The sequence below is a fragment of the Condylura cristata genome, unplaced genomic scaffold, assembly GCF_000260355.1.
Source record: "Condylura cristata isolate star-nosed mole 26May11 unplaced genomic scaffold, ConCri1.0 scaffold00014, whole genome shotgun sequence".
Lineage (NCBI taxonomy): Eukaryota > Metazoa > Chordata > Mammalia > Eulipotyphla > Talpidae > Condylura > Condylura cristata.
Genome location: NW_004567115.1, coordinates 26,829,550 through 26,856,609, shown reverse-complemented (window position 1 = coordinate 26,856,609; position 27,060 = coordinate 26,829,550). Strand labels below are relative to the sequence as shown.

General features: G+C 40.3%; 1 protein-coding gene across 3 annotated transcripts in view; it reads left to right on the top strand.

Moving 5' to 3' along the window:
* The window catches only part of SLC20A2 (solute carrier family 20 (phosphate transporter), member 2), an 83,108-nt gene that overhangs the window by 24,036 nt on the left and 32,012 nt on the right, over window positions 1–27,060 (top strand). For 2 of the 3 annotated variants that reach the window (XM_012724955.1, XM_012724956.1), the window contains exon 3: window positions 22,420–22,972. In XM_012724955.1, the coding sequence (XP_012580409.1) occupies window positions 22,684–22,972 (289 nt within the window). In that variant the 5' untranslated portion in view covers window positions 22,420–22,683. Of the gene's footprint in view, window positions 1–854; window positions 1,008–22,419; window positions 22,973–27,060 lie in introns of those variants that run through there. The other variant, XM_004682284.2, reaches the window with a different exon arrangement.

Here is a 27,060-nt window from a genome sequence, read left to right as displayed (position 1 = left end):
CATCTCTCAGAGGTGTGGGTGATCAGTGTTTATAATGTGCGTCAGTATCTTTTGTAAGTATCCAGAAAGAGCCAATGGTGTCATCAGAATTGAAGCATTGAAAAGCAGTTCTGTATTTTTGATATAAGTTGTACTTACTAAGGGAGTTAGTCTTTTATTTTTTTATTTTTTAAAGAAAATTCCATGTTACTTGCAAATTTCTTTTAAATATTAGCTGTTATGTGTGAGGTCTTCAACTGTCAACTTGAACTTCAGTTTGCTTTTTATCACCCAATCACTTAGAGGCAGGCAGTTTATACACTTCAAAACATAGTTTACAGAGGACGATGCCCTTTGCAAATATCTGAGATGTTTGTTCACAGTTGTAATTTATTAGTAAACCTGTGTCCTCATAGCAACTCTTTGGGAGGTGCAGAAAACAGTCTTAATGTCGCCAGTACCACCTCTAATCATACTCTTAAAGTCTAACAGTATGCCCTTTAACTTTGCTTTTCCTTGTGAAGAGCATACAGTACTGCCACCTTGTTGCCAAAGTTTTGTCTGATTTGAAGGCGCTGAAAAATCAAGGGAACGCCTGTTGTGAAAAAGAGCTTACTCGTTCTCTTTGTCAGTACTTGCGAAAACAACTTAAAAGAAGTTAGTATTACTGGACTGAATTCAATAATTAGCATAATCGTGATGCTATGTATTGTTCACCAGAGCACGCCCCTTGGCCAAATTTCCCATTAAGAGGACACCGATGTTGTCCTAGTGAATAAATCCCGGCACACATGATGCAAATCAGCGAGTTCCTGCCTGCTGCGCCGGTGCAGTTAATTTTAGCCAGGGTTTGTTCTAGGAGTTGTAAAACTGTTTACCCAAGTAGAAGTTAGTAAGCTGAAATGTGACTTCTCTGCCTCGTGTGATAGGATATCTATTTTAGACTACAGATTGTGTTTATGATCGGAGGGCAGTCTTCTGAAGAATTGCAGTTCAGAAACCCTTTTGGAAGTACTTGGAAGTACTGGGTGAGATCTCAAGATTTCTCTTTGTTCTTTTCTCCTTAAATCTTCCTAATGTTCCTCTCATAGGAATTTTTTTATCTTTTGAGAAAACTGGACTTTGGGGGTGGGTTCTTTAGAGTTTTCACAGAATGGTGGCAAGAGGTTTTTAAATGTATAATACTGCAAGAAATCTGCTGTCTTCGGTTTTTCCAAGAGAAAGCACTTATTTTTATCTTTGCAAAAGCAAGCTGTAGGTTATTACTTGTTTTATCTGTTAAAATATTTGATTTGTGGAAAGGGCTATGTCATTGAGTCTTCATTTTTATGGTAATTTAACTCTTGGGAAAATGTTAAAAGTGAATTTCCATTGTATTACTTACCCCAAGCTACAGGTTTATGCTACAGAAATAAGGAGAATATCAAATATAATTATGTAGGGAAGAATAGTTATTTTTCAAGTAGAATTTTGTGCTTAAAAATAGGCCCATAAGCTCCTAAGAGAAGCCCTTAAAAAAAATAAAATAAATTTAGAAGAAAAGCTTTAGAAAGTAATTAGAAGCATCCCCTGGAGGGTTGAGTCACTTATCAAAATTAACCCAGGATCATGACATTAACTCTTAATGTAACAAGTCATTGTCAGCTTAAATTTGTGTTTAAATGAAGACTGTAATATTGGATATTTAAAATTAAATCATCCTGCTTAATTTGAAGTGTATTTTAATTCAGAGTATACGTAACTCCATGCCAAACAACTTGCTTATGTTATAATACAGAACCAGGCAGGAATTTCCTTACCAATTAATAGATAAATTATATCCCCTTTAAGAATGTTAACTTTAATAAAACAATTTCATAGGTGCCAGCTATAGGTGCAGCTGCTTACCAGGCACCCACATCTCTATCATCTCTGTGAGCAAGGAAGGGGACATGGTCTCAAATATCACTTTCCCAGTTTGTAAAGCTTTATTTAAAGACTTCTGGCTGCTATGTATTGTCTGATTTTAAATCCTAATGACCTAAGGTGTCAACAATGGAAGGAAATGTTTCAGTGGGTACATTTAGTAGGAAAAGAATGTAAGAAGAGAAAATAGAACTTAGTTCTTGAGCTATTTTTAGAAACTTTTTTAAAAATGTAAGTTTTTTTTTGTTGTTAAGCAGAAGAGCAATTTGCAGTTTGGATTCATTGTGGTTATAACAAAGATCTGTAATGTCATCTTCAGCATAAAAGGGACTTTGTTGTACCACTTGCTTCATGGTCCATTATATGCCTTCTTATCCAAAGAGAGTCACTATGCTTATTCTTATATTTAATTGTTATAAGGCACCATCAGAATCTCAGTGGAGTGTTTTCAAAGATATACTATAGTTAGGTATTACTTGCCTTTCAAGATTTTATTCATTTGGTTAGCTACAGTTTAGTCCTACGAAAAGAAAAGCTTTAAAATATCCTTATTTTTTAATTTAACAGACGTTTCCATAGGTGTTTTGATGACTAGGAAGCATGTGTTCTTTTAGGTGTAGAGCTAAAACACTCGTAAATACTTTCAGAGTGCTTTAATGATTTATGTGCTGTGAGAGGTGAATAGAAGAGAGAATGGTTTTAATTATCAAGCGTCAGTTTCTGCTGTTTGGCTGTGCCAGTGTTTCTCCTGTGGGCTTCAGGAAGGGATGCTGGTGGTGGTTCCCTCCTGAGTAGACTCTCTGTTGAATAGTTTTGACCTTGGGCATGACTTATTACAATGAGCTCAGCTCAGACTCACTGATAGGGGCGTGGAGTCAGGGTGCAAAGACACATGGGCAGCTTTGTGGCCTGTGAAAGATGCAGAACCAAGGTTTCATCCTGGCTCCCCACTGCGGTTACTTGTGCAGATCTAAATTCCAGTCCTGTTTAAGCTCTCTCACTGGCAGCCTGCCCTGGTCCCAGTCCTTTCCCTCTTAAAATAATTCTAGACCCTAGACTATGACAGAGAGGTCCCACTTGCATTTTTTTTTTTTTTCTGTTACTTCATTCCTAGAGAACAGCCTTCTGCTCTGAAGCTGTGAACCATGTTTCAGGGGAACAGAAAGCTGACCTTCCTCGGGGTCCCCTTCATCCATGTGAAGTTCTGAGGAGGTCTCTCTGCATGACTCTGTGGGAAGTATATTATCTAATAGGTTGCCGTTTGGTTTGGAACTAAGTGCAAGTGTTCAGTAATCACATCTCCAGAATATTCTCTTTCATGAGGAAGTTTGGTAGGAATAGACTTAGTTATATTGGCTTTGAGCTGTTTTATTTAAAATGAAAAGCACAGTGAATGAGCAGAGGGAGCCTTCAGCTTTGTCTGTCTTTGGACACAAGCACAAGTATATGGTAATGGGATCTGACCCTCTGTAGGAATGTGGGTTTCTCCTGGAAATACTGGGCCTGCTGTTGTTATTTAGCATGTATTAAGCACCCCAGCGCACATACAATGCACAAAGAAAGCATAGTTCCTCCTCTCAAAGAATTCTCGTGCTAAAATTAGGCAGCACACAGAGACCGAGCCTCCATGCACTCTAAACCAACTGGCAGACACAGTATGAAAGCAAAGAAAAGGAAGACAAGATGGAGTGGGTCAAGGGTGGCTTGTGGGTTAGCTTTCAGTTCATCTGGGCTTTTGCCAAATGGGGTTCCTATGCCAGGATTAAGACAGGATGCAGTGCCACCCTGCTGCTGTTTTACTTTCTCTCCCAGCAGCTGGGGCGATGATGTTGATGAGGGAGTGAGTAACTGACTCCAGGAGCCTCATGTACAACTCATGTACCCAGTTCTTGGGTACGATTCCCCCACAAAGGCGGAAGGTGCGGTGGTATCACCCCCATGTGAAACTGTCATTATATGGAGGATGTACACTTGACATATTACACAATCGATAAAATGTAAGAAGCATCTTTCTCCATGTTTGGATAAAAATCGAATTTGGGTTCAAATTTTCTCTCCAGTCCTCAAGCTGATTTGCAGTTGAACAAGTTACTTAACACCGCACTGCTTTGGGAAGTTGAGTCAATGGTTAAATTAGAGAAGTGCTTTGAGCTTCTCAGAAGAAAGGCGTTAGGAAGGTCAACTAAGCACTGCTACAGCTCATAAAGGCGTCAGAAGAACATGAATCAGAAGGGAGCTAATAAGCTCGGGTATTGGCGATTAATAAATAGGAGTATACTGTATGAATCTGTGAGTCATTTTTCCCTTTATACTCAACCTCAGCCAGTGTCTGACTAAGGTTCTGGGTCTAGTTCATGGCTCCGTAACTAAAAAAGACTTGGAGAGGGCTCAACAAAGAACCTCAAAAATATGATTAAAGGTTGAAAAATGGTTCCTGTAATAAGATGTTAGGGAACTTGCATTATTTAGGCTGGAGGAAAAAAATGACTGGAGGACTCTGGAGTTGTTATTTAAATACATGTGTGCCTCAGTTCCAAGAAATGCTGACCAACTGGCCTCTGACTCCATTGAGAATATAAGGGTCCCAGGAAGTTAGGTGAGAACATGGTCCTCACAGCACCCGCAGCATCAGCACCAGCTGGGAACTTGTGAGAAAGGCACATTCTCAGGCCCCACCCTAGACTTAGTGATTCAGAAACTGGGGGTGGGGCTGGAGTTCAGCAATCTGTGTTTTAACAAGCCCCCCAAGGGAGCAAAAGATACTTATGTCAGAGCTCCACTGGCTAAGATAGAAAGGTGTTAAAAAAAAATGGAGGATTTGGATCCTGGAAAATGTGAACTTTTTTCCTAAAGTCATCTGAAAATGAATTTAGATTTGTTTGTGAAATTTTAATACTCCCTCAGATGTCAGGAGATAAGCGACCTCTCAAAGTCCCTTCTAGTCCTGACTTTGCTCTAGATTTCCTTTTGTCACCTAGAGAAGGTTAATAATTAACCATGAGAATTTTGCAATGACTTTTCTGAACTCAGTAGTTAAGACAGTACTTGTTTCAAATAAGGATCAGATGAGCTAACGGGATAGTGGTGTACTGACATACCCAGTTTTACTTTATCAATCAATACAGCGTGGTTATGAGGAGTCTCTTCTCCCCATGGCATTGTCACAGTCACCTGAAAGGGAATGGAGATAAAAGTCAAATCCAGAAACTGTTTGGTGTCAGCCGGTGATCATTTCGTTTCATATACTCATGGCTACATGGGTCACCTTCCTGTAGCTCATTTCAAAGAGAGGTGGTTGTAGAGAAAGTGTGACTCTTCCCATTTTGCAGCTTTGTGACTCCTGCAGGAGAAGTGGTAGATGAGCTGTACCACGTGTGGGAATGCCGTGCCTCCTTCCTGCTGCAGAGAATCCGCATGACACCCTGAAGCAGGGGCCGAGTTGGAGGAACTAAAGAGAACCGTGGCATGGGGTAGTGTGGTCAGCTGGCTGTGTCTCCATGGCGTGTGGAGGAGAGGGACATATCTCATCTGGACGTTTTTGAATCTGTAGCAAACAGCCAGCGGTGCAGAGTGGGCACACAGTACAAATACATGGCTACTTATTCCGTTGAAAAGGTCCAAGGCCATAGGTGTGCTGTCCTTTCCCATGTAATTAATTAGCTTAGATCTGTAGTCAGGGTTCAGGTATAGTCAGGAATTGGCAGGTCTCACCCCCAACCAAAGTCGTTACTCCTAAGAATCTCTCTTTTTTAACTCCTTTTTTCTTAATTTTGGCGTTTTTTATTTTTTTACTTTGCATAGAAGATCTAAGGTATAGGCCAGAGGGGTGTGTATGCGTGCGTGTGTGTGTGTGTGTGTGTGTGTGTGTTGGATGGGTTGGGGGAAGAGAAGAAGATTCACCAGAGACAGTAGGGAGCAGAATAGGTGAATTTATTGAAATACACTACTGAGGGGAGCAGCGGGCAAGACAGGAGAAGTCTGCTGTGCCATGTGGATCACCTCTCTGGCTGGGGATCTAACTCCAGAGGTGATAGCTCTGAGACTTAGCCCCCAGGCCACCAGGGGGGTCTCCACCCCCACTTTCTTATACACAATATAAGTGTACCTTTATATTGTACAGTTGTGTCTTTTCCCTTTGTTTGACAGAATTGTCTTGGCTTGAAAGCACAAACTACTGAGAGTGTGTGCACTTGTTTACTTTGTACAGCATTTAGTGCAATACCAGCTTTTTGTGAGCATAGTGAAAAAAGGGTTGTCTGTGTAGTGCCGCTCCAAAGTGTCACAGGAGTAGCACACAGCTGTGTCTTCATGTCCTGCCTTGGCCAGGAAGATCCTGAGTTGCGCACTTAAAAACAGGATGGGTAGAATCCTTGGTTTTATAGCTATAGCTAATTACATGTTCAAAGAGTATTAAAAATTCCTTGAAGTGAGGAAAGACAAGTGAGGGCAGTTTGGCTTAAACTCTAGTTTGCCTTGTAAAGGGAGGCAGAGGGATAAAGGTGGCAAGTGTATGTCCTGATATTGTTGCACAACCGCCAGACCTCATTATGCTGGAGAAACCTGACCTCCCAGACAGTAAGCTGCATGCACTTACTTTCTGTGTTCAGAGTAGAAGAGGCCTGGTGAGGTGGTAGTTGCACACTGATAAGATAAATATGACACCCCAATTCAGAGGGCAGAGAAAGCTGATTGTTAACATCTTGAATTAGTCTCTGAAAGAAAATATCTTTCTTAAGACCCATGAGCTCTCAATAACTTTATTTCCCCAGTAGGGAAGATTCCAAAGAACTGTTCAGTTTAGTTCTTAGGATAGCAAGCAAAGAATGATTTTCATTTCTGCACAAAGAGAAATTACTAAATAGTTACGATTTGTGGTATTTCCCCTGGCAAAAATACTTTTGTTTCTAAAATCCATCTTGTGTTTTTCCACATCTTTATATGCCTCCTCCTATGGACATGTAATTACAAAGGTGAGCAGTTGGGATAGACTGTCTCATCTGGTTGATCTGTCAAAAAAATTAAGTAGGAACGAGAGGGGCAAAGTGTCTTTTTCTTGTCATTAGACTGCACAAGAATTACTGATCTAATAATATGATACTCTCCAAAACAATCTAATAAGGTGCTGGTTAAACCATTTAAGGTATTAATGTATAGTACAGTGCTATGCAGCTATTGAAGATAAGACCAGATCACACTGAGTAAAACTAGCAGGTTACAAAATACATATGTAAGATCCCAGGGTTTAGTATGTGTCTGTTAAAGCAAACACAGATCCCATTTTTTGAAAAACTGACCAGTATGTATCAGTAAATTCGCCTATTTCTGCTCTCGAGTGTTTCTGTCTCTATTTTTTTGGAATAGCTTAGTGACTTTAATTCCCTTTTTTAAAAGAAAGACACTTATATGTACATAAAAAAAGATCCCAGTGCACCAAATATACCAAAAGAGTAATTATCTCTTGGAGATGAGCTGTTGTATTTTTCCCCTGTCTTTTTGATGACTTATAGTTTAGCTATTTTTCTTCAGTGTACTTAGGTTACTTTTGCAGTTTTGAAAAACTTTCTATATCAAAAAGAGCTATTATAATTCATTTTCATTGGACTTTTGACAGTAACCTCTCAATGGCTAATAGAAGTCATGCCTATCCCTACCACTTAAACCAAAATTACTCAAAAACAATGGTTACTGAAAAACAACCAACAAAACAGTGGTTACTTCATGATGGTGCTAGGATACTTTTGTTGTTGTTTACTTTCTGCTTTTCTGTACTTACCAAGTTCTAGATGTATGTGCATTATTTTTATAATGGAGAAATTGGGCTTGTTTTTAAAAGCAGAGGCTTCACATCTTGGCTCTTGGGAAAAGGACCACACATAATGATGTGTAACAGTTACTGATAAAGGTCAATGTTGATAATTTTGCAATATGAAAGCTGTTCAGCAAGGGTCACCCCTCCCTACTGCTCTGGATATTAGATGAATTCTAATATGGTCTCAAAATGGCCGGGGTCTTGACTTTGGTGTCATTTGGGAGCTAAAGAATCCAGAATATTTTTAAGTCATTAGAACAAGACTTCTGGTGTTGTGATTGATTATCCATTTAAATTTTGTTTGAGACTATCATTCTAGACTGTAGATACTGAGTAGTGAATGGTGGGACCATGTACTGGAGACCTCAGATAATATTTCAAGCCACAGTGATGAGGGGTGATGGAAAAAAAGTGACCTGGTGAGTATTTCCAGAGCATTTATCATGGTAGTATCAATGTGTATCTCACCCAGTGTTTACCAAGACTGACACCACTTAAGAGAGTACTGCTCCCTCAATTATTTCTGCCAAATGCCGCTAGGTGACCTTCATGAGGTTATTGTGGGTAACTGTTTTGGTAATGTTGGCGGCTGACTTAAGAAAATCTTGAGCAAAAACAGTAGGCCTCCCTCTCAACCTACTTTGTATGGTAACACATGAGAATAAGTACTTTAATGGTTATCTTAAAGGGCTGTTTTGAAGTATGTTCATATGTTCTTAGGCCTCGAGTGGAATCTGTCACCAGGTTTACTTTGGGTTCAGTGGTTTAAATTGACACTGAATTGCAATCACTTTCATCAGACCTGATACCTTAAACTCAGTTTAAAGCCAGAAGGAATCCAGTCTCAGGAATGATGTATTTTGGCCTAACCTTCACTTCAGAACCTTTGTTACTCATAGAAGAGTGCTTTCTGGAATCCTTGGAACTAAGATAACTGGTTTTTCAAGCTTCCTTCTTACCATTTTTCCTCCATACAAGCCAAACTGTGTTCTTCTTTTCATCTCCTTTATCACTTGTCTCTTTCCCCTGTGATTATATGATAGGAATAATCATGTCACTTTATTTTTCCGCTGCATAGTGTGAACACACATGTAAGAACTGGCATATGCCGTATAAAGATGAAAGAAATCTCAGCTGAAGTTTTGGATAAGTCTGGTTTTTGTGTGTGTGTGTTCATGAATTGCCTTTTTTTTTGTGGGGTTTTGTCTTTAAAGACGAAGGCAAAAGTCAGAGGATTTGAATGTATCCAACATAGTAGAAGTTATAAATGAGCTCATCTGCTATTATAAAGGTTTTCAAAAGAGTGATTGCTTTAGACTTGAAATGAAGGTGATGGCTAGAGCAGGGAGAGAGAATCACTGGGTGTCTGTCACTTTTCTCGTTAGCCTAATGTGCATGGTTAACTGTCAGGCTGGGTTTTTCTCACTTCTGCTTTCTTTACATTAGTTTGGTTTTCCTCTGATCTTTAAGATATGGTGTCTTTAGTTGTCTGTGCAACTGTCATTCACAATTAAGTAAATCCGAAATTTTTATTTGAAGAAAATGACTTGAAGAGTAATTCAGAAGAAATTCTTTTGGCCAAGTGTGAAAGCTTGTCAGTATCATACTATTAAATATTAGAATGATACATTTTTAAAGTCTAATTTTTAACTGTGTCCTGAGATGAAGTGACCTGTGGGCAATATTCTAATAAGGAAGATTGTCTTTTCTATCTCCCCATTAAAGATTAAGCAGTGAACTTCTAAGAACTCAAGTGACTGGATTAGGTCCAGGTATATAACAGCAGTACAGGTATAGAAGTATCTTTTCTTTTTTTTTTTTTTACATACAGAACTGGGGGACAGGCCAGAGGCTCAGGGGCGGTGAGAGGCTTCACCAGAGACAGAGTGGGGAGCAGAACAGGCAGATGGATGAAGCACACTGCTGAGGGGAGCAGCGGGTGGGTCAGGAGATGTCTGCCACACCATGTGGTCACCTCCGGGGCAGGCGGGAATCGAACTCATGTGGAAGCAGCCCTAGATTCTCAGTGCTGTGCTTTAACCCGCTGCGCCACCAGGGAGGGCCCAGAAGTATCTTTTCTTTAAAGGCAAGTTCCCAGTCGCTCAAATTTTAAAAAGATAAAATTCACTTTTTCTGTCATACTATCTATGAGTTTTTACACAGGCATAGGGTTTTATGACCATCAACATAAAGAGGATACACAGTAAATTCAATTTGGAATAATAATAATTTCAGGCCTTCTCCTATCCATTCGTCCCTGGACTCTAAAGTCAGTCTCTAAGCCACACACATGACTATAATAAAGGGTGAACATCTCACTAGCCAAGGGGACTTAAACACAACCTTTAGCCAATCCTTAGGAAACCAGACTAAAATATAAAAACAAGGGGGAAAATTGGGAGCAGGTACATACACAATGGCATACTGTAGAGAAAGACTTGGCAGAATCCGTTCAAACCAATAAACAAACAAGCCTGTGGGGATGGGCATATCTGTAACCAGAACTGCTACAGTAGTCTCTTAAAATGTCCATATTTCAAAAAATAACTATGAGCCATATGAGGAAACTGGAAAGTGTGACACATATACAAGAAAAATCAAGCAAACAATACAGATTGCTTTTGAAAGGTCCCATATATTGAAGCTAGCAGACAGAGACCTCAAAACAGCTATTTTAAATATATTTAAAGACTAAAGGAAACCATTCTTAAAGAATTGAAAAAAGGTATGGTGTCAGTGACTCATCAAAAGAGACTATCTGTAAAGAGATAGAAATGATAAAAAAGGAACCAAATGCAGTTATGACACCAAAAGCATAAGTAACAAAGTAAAATTGGACTACATCAAAATTAAAAGCTTCTGTGCATCAAAAGATATCATCAGTAGACTGAAAGGACAATCTGTGGAAAGGGAGAAAAGATTCACAGATCATATATTTGCTAAGAAGCTAGTATTCAGAATACATAAACAACTATAATATAACTCAGAAGCAAAAACCAAACAACCCAATTTAAAAACGGGTAAAGGACTTGAATAGACTTTTCTTCAAAGATATACAGATAGCAACAGGCATGAAAAGATTCTGGACACCACTAGCCATTAGGGAAATGCAAATTCAAACCATAATGAGATATCACCACACTTCCACTAGGATGACTGCTATTAAAAAATATAAATATGGCCCTCCCTGGTGGCGCAGCGGGTTAAAGCACAGCACTGAGAATCTAAAGCCGCTTCCGCATGAGTTCGATTCCCGCCTGCCCCGGAGGTGACCACATGGCGTGGCAGACCTCTCCTGACCCGCCCGCTGCTCCCCTCAGCAGTGTACTTCGTCGATCTGCCTGTTCTGCTCCCCACTCTGTCTCTGGTGAATCCTCTCACCCTCCGCATCTCTGGCCTGTCCCCCAGTTCTGTATGAATAAATAAATAAATCTTTAAAAAAATATATAAATATAAATAAAACAGAAAATAACAGCGTTCATGAAGATACGGAGCAATGGAACCCTTGTGCACATTTAATGAGAATGTAAAACGGTATTACCCATTGTACAGAATAACGTGACAGTTCTTGAGAAAACTAAAATCAGAGTTACCATGAGACCCAGCAAGTTCACTTCTGGATATATAACTAAAAGAATTGAAAGCAGGGTCTTGAAAAGATATTTCTATACCACTTTTTGAATTAAAGAATTATTCCTTTATAGTAAGATTTTTACAATAAAGGTGAGGGAGAAGATTCACCAAAGACAAAGTGGGGAGCAGAACAGGCAGATCCACTGAAATACACTGCTGAGGACAGCAGTGGGCAATACAGGAGAGGTCTGCTGCACCATGTGAGCCAACTCCCTGGCTGGGGGTCTTTGGGGTGGTAGGGCTGAGCCCCAATCGTAGGCCACTAAAGAGGCCAATTTCCAAACCACTTTTTTTTTTTAAAGATTTATTTATTTATGCATACAGAACTGGGGTACAGACCAGAGGTGCAGGGACGGTGAGTGGATTCACCAAAGACAGAGTGGGGAGCAGAACAGGCCGAGTGATGGAGTACAGTCAGGAGAGGTCTGTCATGCCATGTGGGTCACTTACAGGGCGGGGATCGAACTCATGCTGAAGTGGCTTTAGCTTCCAGGTGCTGTGCTTTTTAACCCGCTGCGCCACCAGGGAAGGCCCCCTCCATACCACTTTTAATAGCATTATTCAGAATAGCCAAAGGTGTATGAAATCCAGATGTCCACCAACAGATGATTGGGTATAAATAAAATGTGGAATGAAAAAGAAGGAACTTCTGACACATTTTACAGGGGTGAACTTGAAAGATATTATGCCATGTGAAATAAGCCAGTCACGAAGGGATAAATACAGCATGATTTCATTCACATTATGTACTTACAATAGTCAAAGTCACAGCTAGAAAGTAGAATGGTGGTTAGAGAGGGATGGAGCAAGAGGAATGAGAAGTTATTGTTTGATGGGGGAGGGGTTTCAATTTTATACGATGAAAAGAGTTTTGTAGAGGGATGGTGGTGATATTTGCACAATACAAATGTACTTAATGTCATTCAACTGTATACTTGAAAATGGTTAAGTTTTATGCTCTATTTATTTTACCACAATTAAAAACTAATTTTAAAAATGGAAATTCTGGAGTTGGAAAGTATACACAAAACTCATTAGTGGGGCTCAGAGGAGCTTTGAGTTGTCAGGAGGAGGAATCAGTGAGTCTGTACACAGAACAACAGATTATAAGAACAGAAAGCAAAAAGAATGAAGAAAAAATGAACAAAGCCATAGAAAAATATAGTTTGCTATTAAGTATACCAATGAAAGTACCACAAATACAAGGGAGGAAGAAAAGAGCAGAAAAATATTCAAAGAGTAACTGACAACTTACCAAACTTGGTGAAAAACACTAATTTATACTTGCAAGATGCTTAACAAACTCCTGTTAGGAGAAAAAAGTAAAGTATCCTATCTCTTTTATATATTTTAACGTCTACAACATTTTCATGTTTTTTTTTAAACTATTATCAAAATTTATAGTCAAATTTTTGAAAGGGAAAATTTGGAGCGCTGTAAGAAAGTAGGCCATCAGATACAAGATTATAGTTGAGTTTTCATCAGACAACAGAGGCCAGAAGGCAGTGAGTGGCACATGCAAGCACTGAAAGGACCCTGGATCTGGCAAAGCTGGCTTTCAAAAGGGAAGGCTAGATAAAAACGTTCTTAAGTAAAACTGGGAGCAGATATGCCTTATCTGCTAGGCAGGAAAGAAGTGACACTAGACAGTAATTTGAACACACACACACACGCACAAACATGCATGCACCTGGCAAAGGTAATTTAGTGGGTAATAAGAAAGTTTTTTAGTGGATTTCAAACATCTCTAAAGAGCAGCTTACATCTGGTTGCTTTCTCATTTGTTGTAAAATCTCTTTATTTTTGCATCATAGCATCCTCCCTGGTGCCAGGTTTTCTAAAGGAAAATTTGAGACAAAGGGAGCTGGTGACTTCCCCAAGAAAATATCTTAATCATGTGTAAAGAACTAGGTGCCTGGAACACTCTCAGAATTAGGAAATAATTTTCAAAGAAATTTACAAACTGTCCTGTCTCTTACATGTTTAACTTCTGTTTCCACAGGTTTTGGTAACTATTATCAAACAATTACTTACAGCTTCTTAATTTATTAAAAGATTTCGATTTCTCTGGGAAACAGGAAGAACTGCTGAATTTTCACCTGACTTACCAATCAGATGAAAACTTTTGTGGTCTTATTGTCCTATTTAGACTCTTTATCCTGCTAACTTGACAAATTATTGGTGAAATTAAATTATTTGCAGACTTTTGATAAAGGACCTAGAGACTTAGACTTTCCTACATTGCAAAGAGGAAAAGTCTGATTAAATCAATTGATAATTGTTTGTCCTCTTGCTTTTTCAGCTACCTAAGAAATAAAATGACAACAAGAAATATGCGGCTCTAAGTTGAGTGTGAAGGATAGTTATGATAAGAATCCTTATCTGTTAACTGTTCTATTTACATTAGTATTCCATAACATTATAATAATGTAGTAGTGTTAGGAATTAATGTTTTTCTAAATTATCATTCATATTTTTAGTCAGTGCCCACTATACTTGGAACAAACTCAGCCAAAAAAAAAAAAAAAAAAACAACCATGTAGGAATCAAGCTATCTATTTACATGCATGGTTCCATTTTGGATGGTGACTGAAGGGAAAGTATTTCCCCAATATAGCTCTGGGAACTCAGCCAAGCCAGCACTTCAAGGCACAGACTCTGAACAAGCATTCCTAGGTTTGCCTTTGATAGAAGTGATGTGAAGTGACTTGCTTGTGAGAATTTACCAATTTTTGGCAATAAAATTTTTGGTTATAAGTGAAAGAAAAAATGAGAAGAATCCACCTAAAATGAAGCCATATCTTTCTTAGTATGGGAATAAATAAATAAAGCTCAGTTCTTCTTGTCCCTTGCTTTCAAGCAGTGTTGCCCCTAGAACACTCTAGTAAGGTGGTGATAATCTACTTTTTCTAGCTCGGCTGTGGGCCATTCCACCTTTCCAGTGGCTGCTCAGTTCAGTGTGCCATGACCCATTCCGTTACATGTTTCCTCCTAGCCGAGTGTGGTGTTTCTCATTACATTACAAGGCTGTTGGCTTTATCTTCAGATTAGATAAGGAATGACTGATATGTATTTCCTCATAATAACATTTTCATGGAATCGTTAAATTATAAATTTGAAGTGGAAAAATAACAGAAAACTCTCTCACTGTAACCCACCCAACAGTCAGATTCCATTTGCAAATTTCCAAGGAAATGAGGTTCTCACCTCCTGAGGCATCTTTCAGTTTTCAGAAGCTGTTTTTCCTGTAAGTCATGTAGGACCTTATAAAGCTGCTTTTCTTCAGGCCAATCTGCCCCACTCTTTTTACTTTATCACATCTTAATTATTATTGCTGTTTATTTCTTTATCCTTTTGAAAATATATTTACTTAATAGATTTATGTAATGCCTTTCCAGGGAGCAAAAGGCTGTGTGGAAAATATCTCAATAACACAAATGCCTTATGAGCCAAAAAGATATTTAAATGTCAGAATGACAGAAATGCAGGAGGGCAAGTGAATATAGTGGGAATGAGGCTATAAAAGACAAGAAAAGGGTACAGGAGGCCCGAGGCCGCAGGGTCCGCAGTGGAAACTTGAGGTGAAGGACCGAAATAAGTTATGTTCCATAAATTCATGAAGGTCGATTGCACAGCTCAAGAAAAGGGTCAGAAATTTCCACCCCCTCTCTCCCTACAGGACAATCTTGTGGTTGATGGCTCCAGGCTACACTGCCTCTTCCTGGCCCTGTGGTCTCGGGTTGATACAGAATATTAGAGCTGGGCAGGACTTGAAGATATCATTTATTCTTGAAAGTTTCCAAGATGAAAGCTCAGTAGCATTCTTAGTCACCCATTCTATTCATCACCCTTTCCTCTGTCTCTGTTGTCTCTTTCTCCTCATCCTTGGCTTGGACCAAGACCCCAAGGACCCTCAGCTCCCAAAATAGAAGGTGGTATCATCAGGAAGACCCAATGAATGTCAAAAAGGAGCTTTACTCCCTAGTGTTTCTAATTGTTTTCATTTGGCATTAGCATGATGTCAGCTAATTGTAAGTGGATCATTTCATGAATCATTAACTAAACTATACTTTTGTAACCATTACAACTTCAAAATGACCAAAATTGGACTAGAGGATGTCTAAAGTTCATTGAGACTCTCATGTTCTATGAATCTCTAATTGTGAGCCAAAATACGAATACATGAGTAATTTTAAGTTATTGCTGATGAACATCAACCTCACATGTTATTTCTGTAAAAAAAAAGATATGCAGAGTATTTGGCACCATGAGGGCATTTTCTTATTCGTTGGGTAAATTTATTACTATTGCCCAATCCTTAAGAGCACCATCAGAAGATAAGGAAGAGAAAGATTAAGTATGACTGAGGGTGAACCCTTAGAATCCTGCAAATGGATGTAATATATGGCTCAAAATCATGCAGAGACCTTCCCACTAGGTGTTTAGGTACAGGACAAAGGAATATTTTTGGAAATATAAAACAAAGATAGAGATAGAAAAGATGGGCCCTCCCTGGCCAACAGGTAAGGACACAGCACTGCAAGCTAGCCATGGCCGCTTCAGTGTGAGTTGGGTCTCCAACCCTGGAGGTGACTCACCCACATGGTGCGGCACACAGCTCTCCTGTCTCACCCGCTGCTCCCCTCAGCACTGTACTTTGTCCATCGGCCTGTTCTGCTCCCCACTCTGTCTCTGGTGAAGCCTCTCACTGCTCCTGCGCCTCTGGCCTGTACCCCAGTTCTGTACACATAAATAAATAAGTCTTTAAAAAAAAATAGGAAATAGGAGATGTATTTTTCATCTTCTATCAAGTTAGTAAACTTAAGGTATCATCTCAGAGGCCAGTGCTGGATAGAGATTTGTGGTAAACTCATTTTGCTTATTTGCAAAAATGAATCATGTTTTAGTGATGTATTCTTATTTTTTTTTAAAATATACTTTAACCTTTGTATTATTTTGAACTTTCCCCTCCAGTAATAAAGTAGTAGTTAGTCCACAGTAGAAAATTTTGGATAACGTGAAAAAATGGAAAGTGTGCCTGGAGAGAGTGGGGTGGAGGGAGGTGGGCTGGGTATCTACACACCGTTGCTAAGGGGGCTGAGGGGCCTTTAAAGGGAGAAGAAAAGATACTTTCAGAGGAGTTTGGAAACTCATGTTGTTATTCCTCTAACATCAGTAACTTCAGGTTGTTTCAGCTGTAAAATATGTTTGCATATATTAGATTTGATCCTAGTAATAATTGTGCAAAATATGTCAGTACTGTCCCTGTTTTACAGATGATAAACAGGGTACGTGACTTACCCAATATCACACTCCTTGTTAGCAGCAGAGCTGGGCTAAGGCCTCACCTTTCCTGACCATTGCCCACCGCTCCTGATACAGTCCCCATGTGTAGATTCCCAACTTGGCTAGGACCGTGGAGTCCCATTCGTCCTAGATTCCAGGTGACCCATTTAAGTGACTTGCCCAGGTTGTGTAGCTAGTGGCTGACTAGACCGGAGGGACTCTGGGCCTCAGACTGAAAGTCCTGTGCTCATTACCTTTCTCCAGGCCGGAGGAAGAGCAGAGAGAAAAAGTGAGCAGGCGGAGAGGGGACAGGAGCCCCAGTGTGCCCGCTTCTGACCTTACCACTCTGTGCCACTTGATGTTGGGGTTTAAATCTGAGGCTTGTTTATTGTGGATGTCTTAGTTTTTATTGCCAGGCTTTATGTTCATGCTTTTTGTCACCAGTGTGTCAATTTGCTTCTTCCTGCTGTTTTTATCAGTGTCCTTTATCCTCTGTGTTATATTTAAAGTTTAGATATAATTGATATAGCACACCACACTGTCACATCCGAATGATTCATAGCTTTGATATATATTGCAGTGGTCACCATATTAAGTCTCGTAAATATGTATCACCAGACATGGTTAAAAAAAATTCTGTTTTTCCTTGTGATGAACAAAATTTTTAAAAAGATTTATTTATTTACGCATACAGAACGGGGGTACAGGCCAGAGGTGCAGGGGCGGTTAGAGGCTTCATCGAGGACAGAGCAGGGAACAGAACAGGCTGACTGATGAAGTACACTGCTGAGGGGAGCAGCGGGCGGGTCAGGAGAGGTCTGCCGGGCCACATGGGTCACCTCCGGGGCAGGCAGGGATCAAACTCATGCAGAAGTGACTTTAGCTTCTTAGTGCTGTGCTTTAACCTGCTGCGCAACCAGGCTAGGGCCTGTGATGAAAAGTTTTATAATCTTACTCTTTGCAGCTTTCAAATAAACATTACAGTATTATGAACTGTAACCCTGACATTATATCCGTGAATGTACAATTAGTTTAAAATTTTTTAAAGTGGACGACCTGTGCTCATTCTGTTTCCATACTCTGGTCAAGAATGATGTTGTTAATAGAGACTCCTTATAAGAAGACCTGTATCTTGAATGTTAAAAGAAAAAAAAATTGCCTGTAACATTAGTCTGTAAGTAATAAGGTTTAGAAAACTAATCTTCCATTTTATTTAGATAATTTTCAGGAAAATCTGGTAATTATTACATCTAATTCCTAAGATTCATCCACACATAGCAGAAAGTCATCCAATTTCGCGTCATACCATTGAAGAGAGATATGTGTCTTCATATTTCTACCTACATGTCTGAATTCAAGTGTCAACCCTAGCTTCCAGGAATACATTTTACAGCGTAGGTGTGAAGGATCTGAGATTTAGAGGAGGCATTGAAAAATTACTTTAGAGCACCAGTTCCTCTGTATGGGGGACCTGGCTTTTTTTCTTCCTCTGTTGGAGAAAGAGCTGAACTTTGGTGCTACATAAAACGTCAGGGTAAAGATAGTCCTACGCCAGGAGCAAGCACAATGTAAAGAGGCTGGCTATGGGCCAGTCCTTTCGAACTGCAAGTCCCTGGAAAGAGTCAGAATGTAAGCTCTAGGCCCTCCAGACCTGCCTGTCTGGGACTTGTGACAACTCAGCGACATTCCTGTGATTTAATGGTATACAAATCTGTCTAGAAATATTCTGAGAATGTTTATTTTCACTTGTTGTTTAAACACTCAGATTTCTAGTGTGGATAATAGGATATTAGATAGAGCTGGTTAAGAGGATATTAGATAGAGCTGAAGCAGTCTCATCGAGGAAATAAGAGAGAAAGAACCTATAGGCCCTTCACTTGAGAGGCCTGCCAGGGCACTCTTTGCTTCCAAGACCCAGGAATGGAAGTGATGGCAGGCAGAATGGAAAGTTGAGATGCTTGTGTGGGAAGTATTGAGGATACTGAGAGAAGAGAGTGAGGATCTTGTTAACATAAGACAGAGCTCATGAAACACTTCTGTCTCTCTTGCAATTATTCAACACAATCTTAGGTCTCTGTTCTTCAAATGCAAAAGTTTGGTTACATTTGAAAATTGAAGAACATCTTGTAACCATTGGTTTTGCAGATTTCAAGGGGTGGGAAAGAAGAGGAGGGGGGAGAGAGAGAGAGGATTCACCAGAGAGATGGGGGGGGGGGGCGGATTCACCAGAGAGAGAACTTGTTCTAACCCTTCTTCATGTCCTGACCTTTTTTCAGAAAGGCCCTAGTAGGAAAGTTAGAAAAAACCAAGACATCAGCAGAAAATTCTAAGCAGCACTGCACCCTTGCTGAGAATTCCTACTGAGGAAGAGACATTCTCATGATGCTTGCACCCTTCACACCTCTCAGTCTCCCAGCTGCATAGTTTCTGTGAACTCAAATCTGTAGATTCCTTTTATTAACTGTGTTCAATGTCATATCTACACCTCCCATTCCAATATTAATACCCGTTTTTTTCCTTTTTGCCTTCAGGTTTCAATTTTTACATTTAAATCTTATTTTGATATCTGGTAGGGATCTAACGTTTTTTCTTCCTCCCTGAGTGTGAGTACTTAGCAGCCAACAACACTTACTATTATTAAGTCTACTTACCCCCGATTGTTCATCCACCTTTAAAACAACCACCTCTCTCAGATGCCATACGTGCTCAGATCTCAGCCACTCTGAATTTTGGCTTTCGTATTCTTGACAAATTACCATTTCGGTCCCTGGCGTGGTGCCCTGCAGCCTACCAGAGACTTGGTTTGGGCAGCATTACCATCTTTTTCTATGCAAAGACTGCGTGGTATTTAAATACTTTGTTTTATTTCACTCATGTTTGATAACAGTTAATTGAAAAGGAAGTTTGTCAAGGTGTTGGTATTTGCAGAAAAAAGTCAACCCTGTAAGTATACTGTTAAGGACAATATTACTCAGGTCCCAAAAAAAGTGACAATCTTTTCTTCTCAACCAAATGAATATTGAACTTAAACTGGTTAGCTGAGGCTATGAATGTGAAATAGAAAAGTCAAATTAAAGAGCATTAATATGACTGTGGGAATACATTATCTTAGATCACCTAAGTGAGAGAGGGAGTGCCTGGCCTGAAATAATGCCAGAGCGCCTGTAAAGAACAGGAAGAGACTTCTCTAAACAAAACTGGGCTGAAGACATAACTTGGTGTCACTTTGTGCCCTTTGATTCACTTCTATATGCAGCTTGTCCAAAAGTGAACCAGTGATCCAACCAAATTAAAACAATGCAATAAAGAAGAAGAAGAAAAAAAAGCCAAACCCGCTCAGCTATTTTGAGTCTTAATTTCACAAGTCAGTAGCCAGCTATCCTCTCTTGACCCCCCACACAAACCACCCCCAAGTCCTATTTTAGACACCAGCCACTGAAATACCTTGTTCCATCATTTCTCGTCCTTCATCATCACCACCGGGGGCCGGGACACCTTGTCCTGGGCCTGAACTATGCAGTGGTCCCATAATTAATCTATCCTGCACATTCTCCGCACTCTAGCCAAGAACTTTCTTCTTTCTTAAAGAGAAAGTGTGGTCATGTCAACACACCTGATTAAAACATTTCGAGGCATGCATTGTTGTCATGGTGACTGTAGTCTTTAATGAACCCCCCTCAACTTTTTCAAGGTTTCCTCACACTCACCCATCTTAGGTCTCCTCACCTCAGTCTGCTCCTTGCCTCTGGGCAAGTGCCTGGAATGCCTCTGCTAATCCCAGAGTTTACGCACCATCCTGAGACTGTGGGTGGGCCTCCCCTGCTCCCATGGCCATGGCCCCCATCTGTAGTCTCATGACAGGTGTGATGCATTTGAGCCCCAGTGTGCCGGGACCATATCCACATTTACTCATCATTCTATTCCTGGTGGCAGGCACAAAGGAGGGTCTCAGCTAGTATTTTTGGATGTTCTCATTTGCCCTATTGATGTCTAAACCTGAAAAACAAGATCTATCTAGAATTCCTTGTATTTTAGAGTAGGTATTCCAAAATATTTTTCATTTTGTATTTTTACTCATAGATTTGATGTAGCCATCATAAGAAGAGAATGCTCTTTCAGTAGAATATTGTCTTTTGCCTTTAGAATGCCTTCTTATTTGTCTTGCTTGGAATCTGAATCTCAGAATTTCATAGACTACAAATCTTAGGATTAGCATCCATTTTCTAGATGGCGCCCAGTTAATCTTACTATTTATGTTTATTTTACTTTGAAAGGCATATAACTGTAAAATACCGTTTGGGAGGGAAAGGAGAAAAAATCATCTGTAATTCTCCCACTAATATATGATCTTTTGATCTTTATTTTTAGACAAAGATACTCACAGTGTATGTAAAAATATTGTCTTTTTTTCTCCTAAATAACTTGTATGTGATTGATCATTAAATTGTACATGCCATATGCCTGCAGTTCAATTCAACAAGTATTTATTAAAGAGCACACTTTGCTAGGCACTGCTGTGTACACATTATGCCATTGAAAGAAAATACACAACTTGGGACTTCAAAATACAGATTGTGATACTTGCATGATAATGGAATACTGTCATTCCAAAGCTTTTGGTGACACTTTCACCTTACAGGTATATTAATTTTGTGATTTCTTTAGCCCCCAAGGAGGAAAGTGCAAGGTTTTCCTCTATTTGTTTAATAGCTTCTTTCTTCATTTAGTTGATGGGTTTACTATAATGCACTGAAAACGAAGTACACGCTTCAGTGAGTCCAACGGGGTCCCAGCATCCCAGTGAGAGAAAACATGAATGAATTAGTGAATAAGGTGATAAGTAAAGAAGAAAAGAAAAACTGTAGGATGAGAGGGATGGACAATGGTGTGGTGTGGAGGAGCTGCCCTTCCACAAGGTCAGGGAATGCCTCGCTGGTGACATTTGAGCCCAGACCTAAATAGAGGGGGGCGTGACCCGTGCAGCTGTCAAGGGGATTTTTCCTGGCAGAGGGCTTTGCAGGTAGAAGGGCCCAAGGTGAACATGCTTGTTGTTTTCAAGGAATTGCAAGGAACCAGGGGTGGACAGAGAGTAGTAGGAGCTGAGGTCAGTGTGGGGCTAGTAGCCCTGCGGGGGTGGGTCCCATGGACCATGGTAAGGCCTGTGGGTTTCCCTGAGTAAGATGGGAAGAAGCTGAGTCATGTCATCACCTGGCTGGTGCTTTACCAAGGTGGATTCCTTGTCCAGCCTCCTCTATTCCTTCTGGAGGTCCCCAGGCCGCATCTTTGTCACCCTCTGGATGAGTCACTTTGTACCAGAACCTGTAAATCCTCTTTCAGGCTCACCATCTAGTCATTATGTAAAGCACTTATTCCTCGTCTGAAGTGCAGAGATCTAACTAGCTACCGCCCAGGTGTCACAGACTCATGCTTGGTAATCCCTGGTCCAGGAGATCAGGTGTTTTGCATATCTTCAGAAAACCTAATTCTGAATTTCTCCCTTCTTTTTTGTTTGTTTGAGGGAATTGTTTGCTTTCTGAAATAATGACCAAATCTGTTTGTCAGATTATTTACCAACGTTTTTTATTAAGTCTTACTATCATTCTATAATTATTAAGCTGCTTCCAGAAATCAGCTTTTGCTGGAGGAGTGGTGGAATTTTGCCTAATTATAATATTCCTTAAGTTGCTTTATGTCACATGCCAAAATTAGTTCCAATTAGTAGGCTTAAAGCAACTTATTTCTGAAAGAATAAACTGTTTCAGGTTGCTTAAGAGTAATTGATTTCTTTTGTTTTCTTTCTATTACAGGAGGAGACATCACAGCTTTCCCAGATTGGGAGTTAAAATATGGAATGTGTTTTACTGCTGACTGAACACAACCGAATGAACTGTACTGACAGTAGTTTGAAAACCAGCAGTTAGCAGTTTGTTCAGGCTCTAACATTATCCAGCACTTTCCAGAACAAACTCACTGTTTACAAGAACTCTCGGCCTTACGACGTTTATAACCTCAAGCTTTGTTTATTTAAAATATTTCTGCGAAAGAAAAGTACCCGGAGCCCCCTTTCCAAAATGGCCATGGATGAGTATTTGTGGATGGTCATTTTGGGTTTTATCATAGCTTTTATCTTGGCATTTTCTGTTGGTGCAAATGATGTTGCCAATTCATTCGGTACTGCCGTGGGCTCTGGTGTGGTGACCTTGAGACAGGCGTGCATTTTGGCTTCAATATTTGAAACCACTGGCTCAGTGTTGCTTGGAGCCAAAGTAGGAGAGACAATTCGAAAAGGTATCATTGATGTGAACCTATACAACGACACGGTAGAAACACTAATGGCTGGGGAAGTTAGTGCAATGGTTGGTAAGTAATATCATTTTCTACACAATGTCTATCCAAATGGATTTTTGCTTTAACTTTGCAAAAACTGATTGTTTGACATTTACTCTATGTCATTTTTGCTTTTGCATTTTAATTTATAAGTGTTTGAGTTCAAATATCATGACTTCTCACAGTTTTAGCAAACTTGGTTATTAAAATATATATAAGCTAATTATTATTTTTTAAGTACAAGAAAATATTATAGAATAAATGTCACCAAAATTTTTTGAAATTGATTAAAGGAATAACTTTTTTGTCTGATGGAATTTGTTTGAAATGCAATTTCTTTAAAGGTTTATGTCTAGTTTTCATAGATTTCTTTTATCGGTTAGAATACAATATTTACAAAACTTTGATGCTAAAAAACACTCGTAATTAAGTTTTTGTATTTGCCCTTTAAATTTTAGAGCAGTTACCAAACCAACTTAGCATGCTCATATTTCAACAAATTCTGGTCCTCTATGTTCTTTGTAATCCTTTTGTTAGTTTTTGTTTTGATTTTCTGTTTCTACCTCTAGGAGTTCCATTTGGTATGCTTGCTTTGTTTTCTAGCCAAAAAACCATTTGTGTGTCACCTGTTTATAGCATGACCTTTTATTGGTAGTTTCCAGTTGTCTAAATGAAAGACAGTGTTTGGGACAGTGAGCTATTGAGCAGATTGAGTAGATGGTGGGATTTCTCCATTGCCCAGTGTGACCACCAGCTGAAACATGATGGGGGCACTTTGCTCACTACCCTGCGACCCCTGAAAAGAAAGTTCCAGACAGTGTTGCATTTATTAGTGCAGCTGAGAGGACTTTCCCCTGCTTGCCTCTAGCAGACAGCTGATCTATATGGGTAATTCTTTAGGGAGACGTGGGTTAGAGAGGAATTCTATCCTCTTCTACTTTCAACAGGACATCTCCTTTTGTAGGAAGAGTCCTGCAGCAGGAGATAAGATGCTGGTGTACCAAGAACACAGGTGTTAATTGCCACTGGCCTTTCTTAAGCATCCAGAGTGTGGATTATTTAATAAAGTTAAGATGACTCATCACCTTTTTAATCGTAGCTAGTTGAGAAGTTGTTGAGGCATCTGTTCTGAAGCAGACTGATGTCCTAGGTCATCAAATATTACAAAGCACAATAGGTGAGTAAAACTTGATAAGGAGTTACTGTTTCTGAACTTCACATTTTGTGTTTTAAAGATGAATGGTTCACAGTCGTTTGAGTTACAGCAGCTACTGTAATGATTAGATTTTACTTAACCTTTGCTGAATAGCTTGTCTTTGTCAGACATATTTGAAATTTCCCTAGGAAAAATGTATTATTCATACCTGCTAGTCATGATCAGTATCTAAAAGGTAATCATATTGAGCTGAAGGTAAGATTTTTTTACTTTCAGTGTAAGTGTAATACAGGCAAGGTATGTTGGAATGTAGGAGATAAACAAGAAAAACTGAGTAATCAAGTTTTAGCAGGCCTTTATTCTTTCAGTAGACGCAGCTGGGAAGGGATTGTGGCTCTTAGGGAAAAGAGGTATCATTGAGCTACATGAGGCCCCCTGTTCACCTTGTGAGCTGAACTTCATCGTGTCAGGGCTAACTCTTCCTTTGGACAGAATAACGTGTCCAGCTTTTAAGGTTTCCCACTGCTGGCCTTTGGCTCTTGACTGAAAGAATGAAGACTACTTATCTCAACTAGAATTTAGGTTAACCAAAGCAATTTGGGGTTTTGCTTGAATAGTTTGATTTTGTTTGCTTTGGTTTCTTTTGAGGGGGTTGTGGTTAGATGATTATCAGAGCTTGTTTTGTTGGGAATTTGTAGGAGTTACCTAGGTTTTTTAAACTGGATTTCTTGAAAATGGGGCTTATGTAAATGTAAGATGATGGTGTAATTATTAGTGGCAAAAACCAAAACTGATTCTTTTCAGATTCTGGAATTCTCCCAGTTCTCCTCTTCTGAACTCAACATCCATCTGACCCCTTCCTCTCTCTCTCCTCTGCCCTTTTATCCTATTCTCTTTTATTTTTTATCTTTTTCCTTTAGAAACATCTCCCCAAGCTCATGTGCCTCTGTGCTTTCTGCTAGAGTCATGGTAGCATTAAATGGGTTGGGTAGAATAAACTGTCAGTGCTAGTTAAACACCTGCACAAGTTATCCTTGGGGATTCTAGCTGGGCCTTGAAGCTTTCGTCAGGCCACTCAGTAGGATCCCAACGTTTCCAAAAATGAACCAAAAATTCAAAACTCAGCAGCTTCTCAAAAACTCTCAAGAGCACGAACAAACCATCTCCTTCAACTTCCAGCCTGGGACAGGCACGAACCCCCAAAACTCCCTAGATTCATGCAGCACTGTGCCTTCTCCCTGCTGGCAAGTGCTCACCCGCCTGTCTGCCTCCACGTCACACTGCTGTTTGCTCGGCTGCTCTGGCCTCTTCTCAGGAACCTGCGGCTTCAGAGATCCTCTCTTTAGCTCCTCTCTGCCTAGGTTTTGCCTGACTCCCCTGTACCCCCCTGTAATTCTTTGTAGGATGCCATTATCTCAGGTGTATGAGAGGAGGTTCATATACATAGTAATGGTAAAGGAAAGGATATTTCCTTCTTTTTGTCACTGTTTTTCTTGACATAAACATAACCCCATTGGCCTTCAGCACTGAGGTTAAGGAGGCTTAGCTTCGATGCTGACCCCCGCCTCCTCCTCCTTTTGCAGCTGCTGCTTCTCTCCTTCCACTGGCCTGCTTTTTTCCTTCTTCCTTTTCCCAGGCAGCCTTGGCACTCCCCATCTTTCCTTGCACAGTCAGTCAGAGAGAAAGGATAGCAACTGTTTTTTTTTTTAGGATAGCAGCTTTTAAGAAGGAAAATCTCCTGCATTCAGTTGGCTGATTTTATTCCATCCTCTTAACATCACTCAATTGTTTTAATTTCTGTAAGAATGTAAATCATAAAGTTTGTTTTCAAAGCTACAGCTCTTTGCTGAGATATGTGCTCCAAACTCTGGCTTTATTTTTCAAACAGCTAGTCCCTGCCCAGCCCTGAGCTTAGATGTGAGGCTTGATCCCTGTGCACAGGGATGCCTGCTGCCGCGGAGTCCATCACCAGCTTGGCAGTGCAGGCTGGCCCTTCCCCTCCAGCACACGCTCCAGGGATAGCCACCGGGTCACAGCCCCAAGGTCAGCGTGCCCAGTGCTCACAGAGTGGCTTCACCACTCGGCCAGTGCCTCTTTCAGTGACCCTCGGAAACGCAGAAAACACCCAGGATCTGCTCAGAAGTGCTGTTGCTGCCCAGCAACCAGATTTCCCGAATTAACATTTGGAATTAATAACATGCCCTGCTTATCTGCCAAGCCCTTTGTTCCCTTACCATTCTGTATGAGCTTTTCAACAACTTTTCTGAGAGTGGTCTTTCCCAGCCGATGCTTTTAATACTGACTGCAAAATTTGATCTGCTTATGAAAATATCTGAAGTGAACTGTGGCCTAGAAAAACATTAAGCTTGGAAAAGAGTGGTGAAATTGAGGTAAAAGGACACAAAGCCTAAACTCAGGGATCCATTTAACTCCTAAGAAGGAGAAAGCTTGAGGGAACAATGAATGAATCGGCCCAGCCTTCGGGGCAGGGGCCGAGAGCATATGTCCAACTTTGGGCTAAATATTATAGTTACTTCTCAAACGAGCGGCAGAAGGCACAAGAACAACATGGCATAACTGTGTCTTGCCCAGCCTGCGCCCTCCTAGCCAGCAGCTAGCCCTGGTCACTCTGTGACTGCGAGGCCTTGCTGCAATGAGATCTTGCCCACGATGCAGCCTGCCTTGTGCCTCTGTGCTCATCATGAGTCTTCAATCTCTTGCTTGGTCTCGGCCACACTTTACATCAGAACGAGTTATCATCCACACAAGTACCTACATGTCACAAAGACTGTTAGTGACTGGCATCAGGAGACTTTTCTTTAAATAAATCTCCATCTGGGGCCCTCCCTGGTGGTGCAGCAGGTTTAAGCACAGCACTAAGAAGCTAAAGCCACTTCTGCATGAGTTCGATTCCCGCCTGCCCCGTAGGTGACCACATGGCGCGGCAGACCTCTCCTGACCCTCC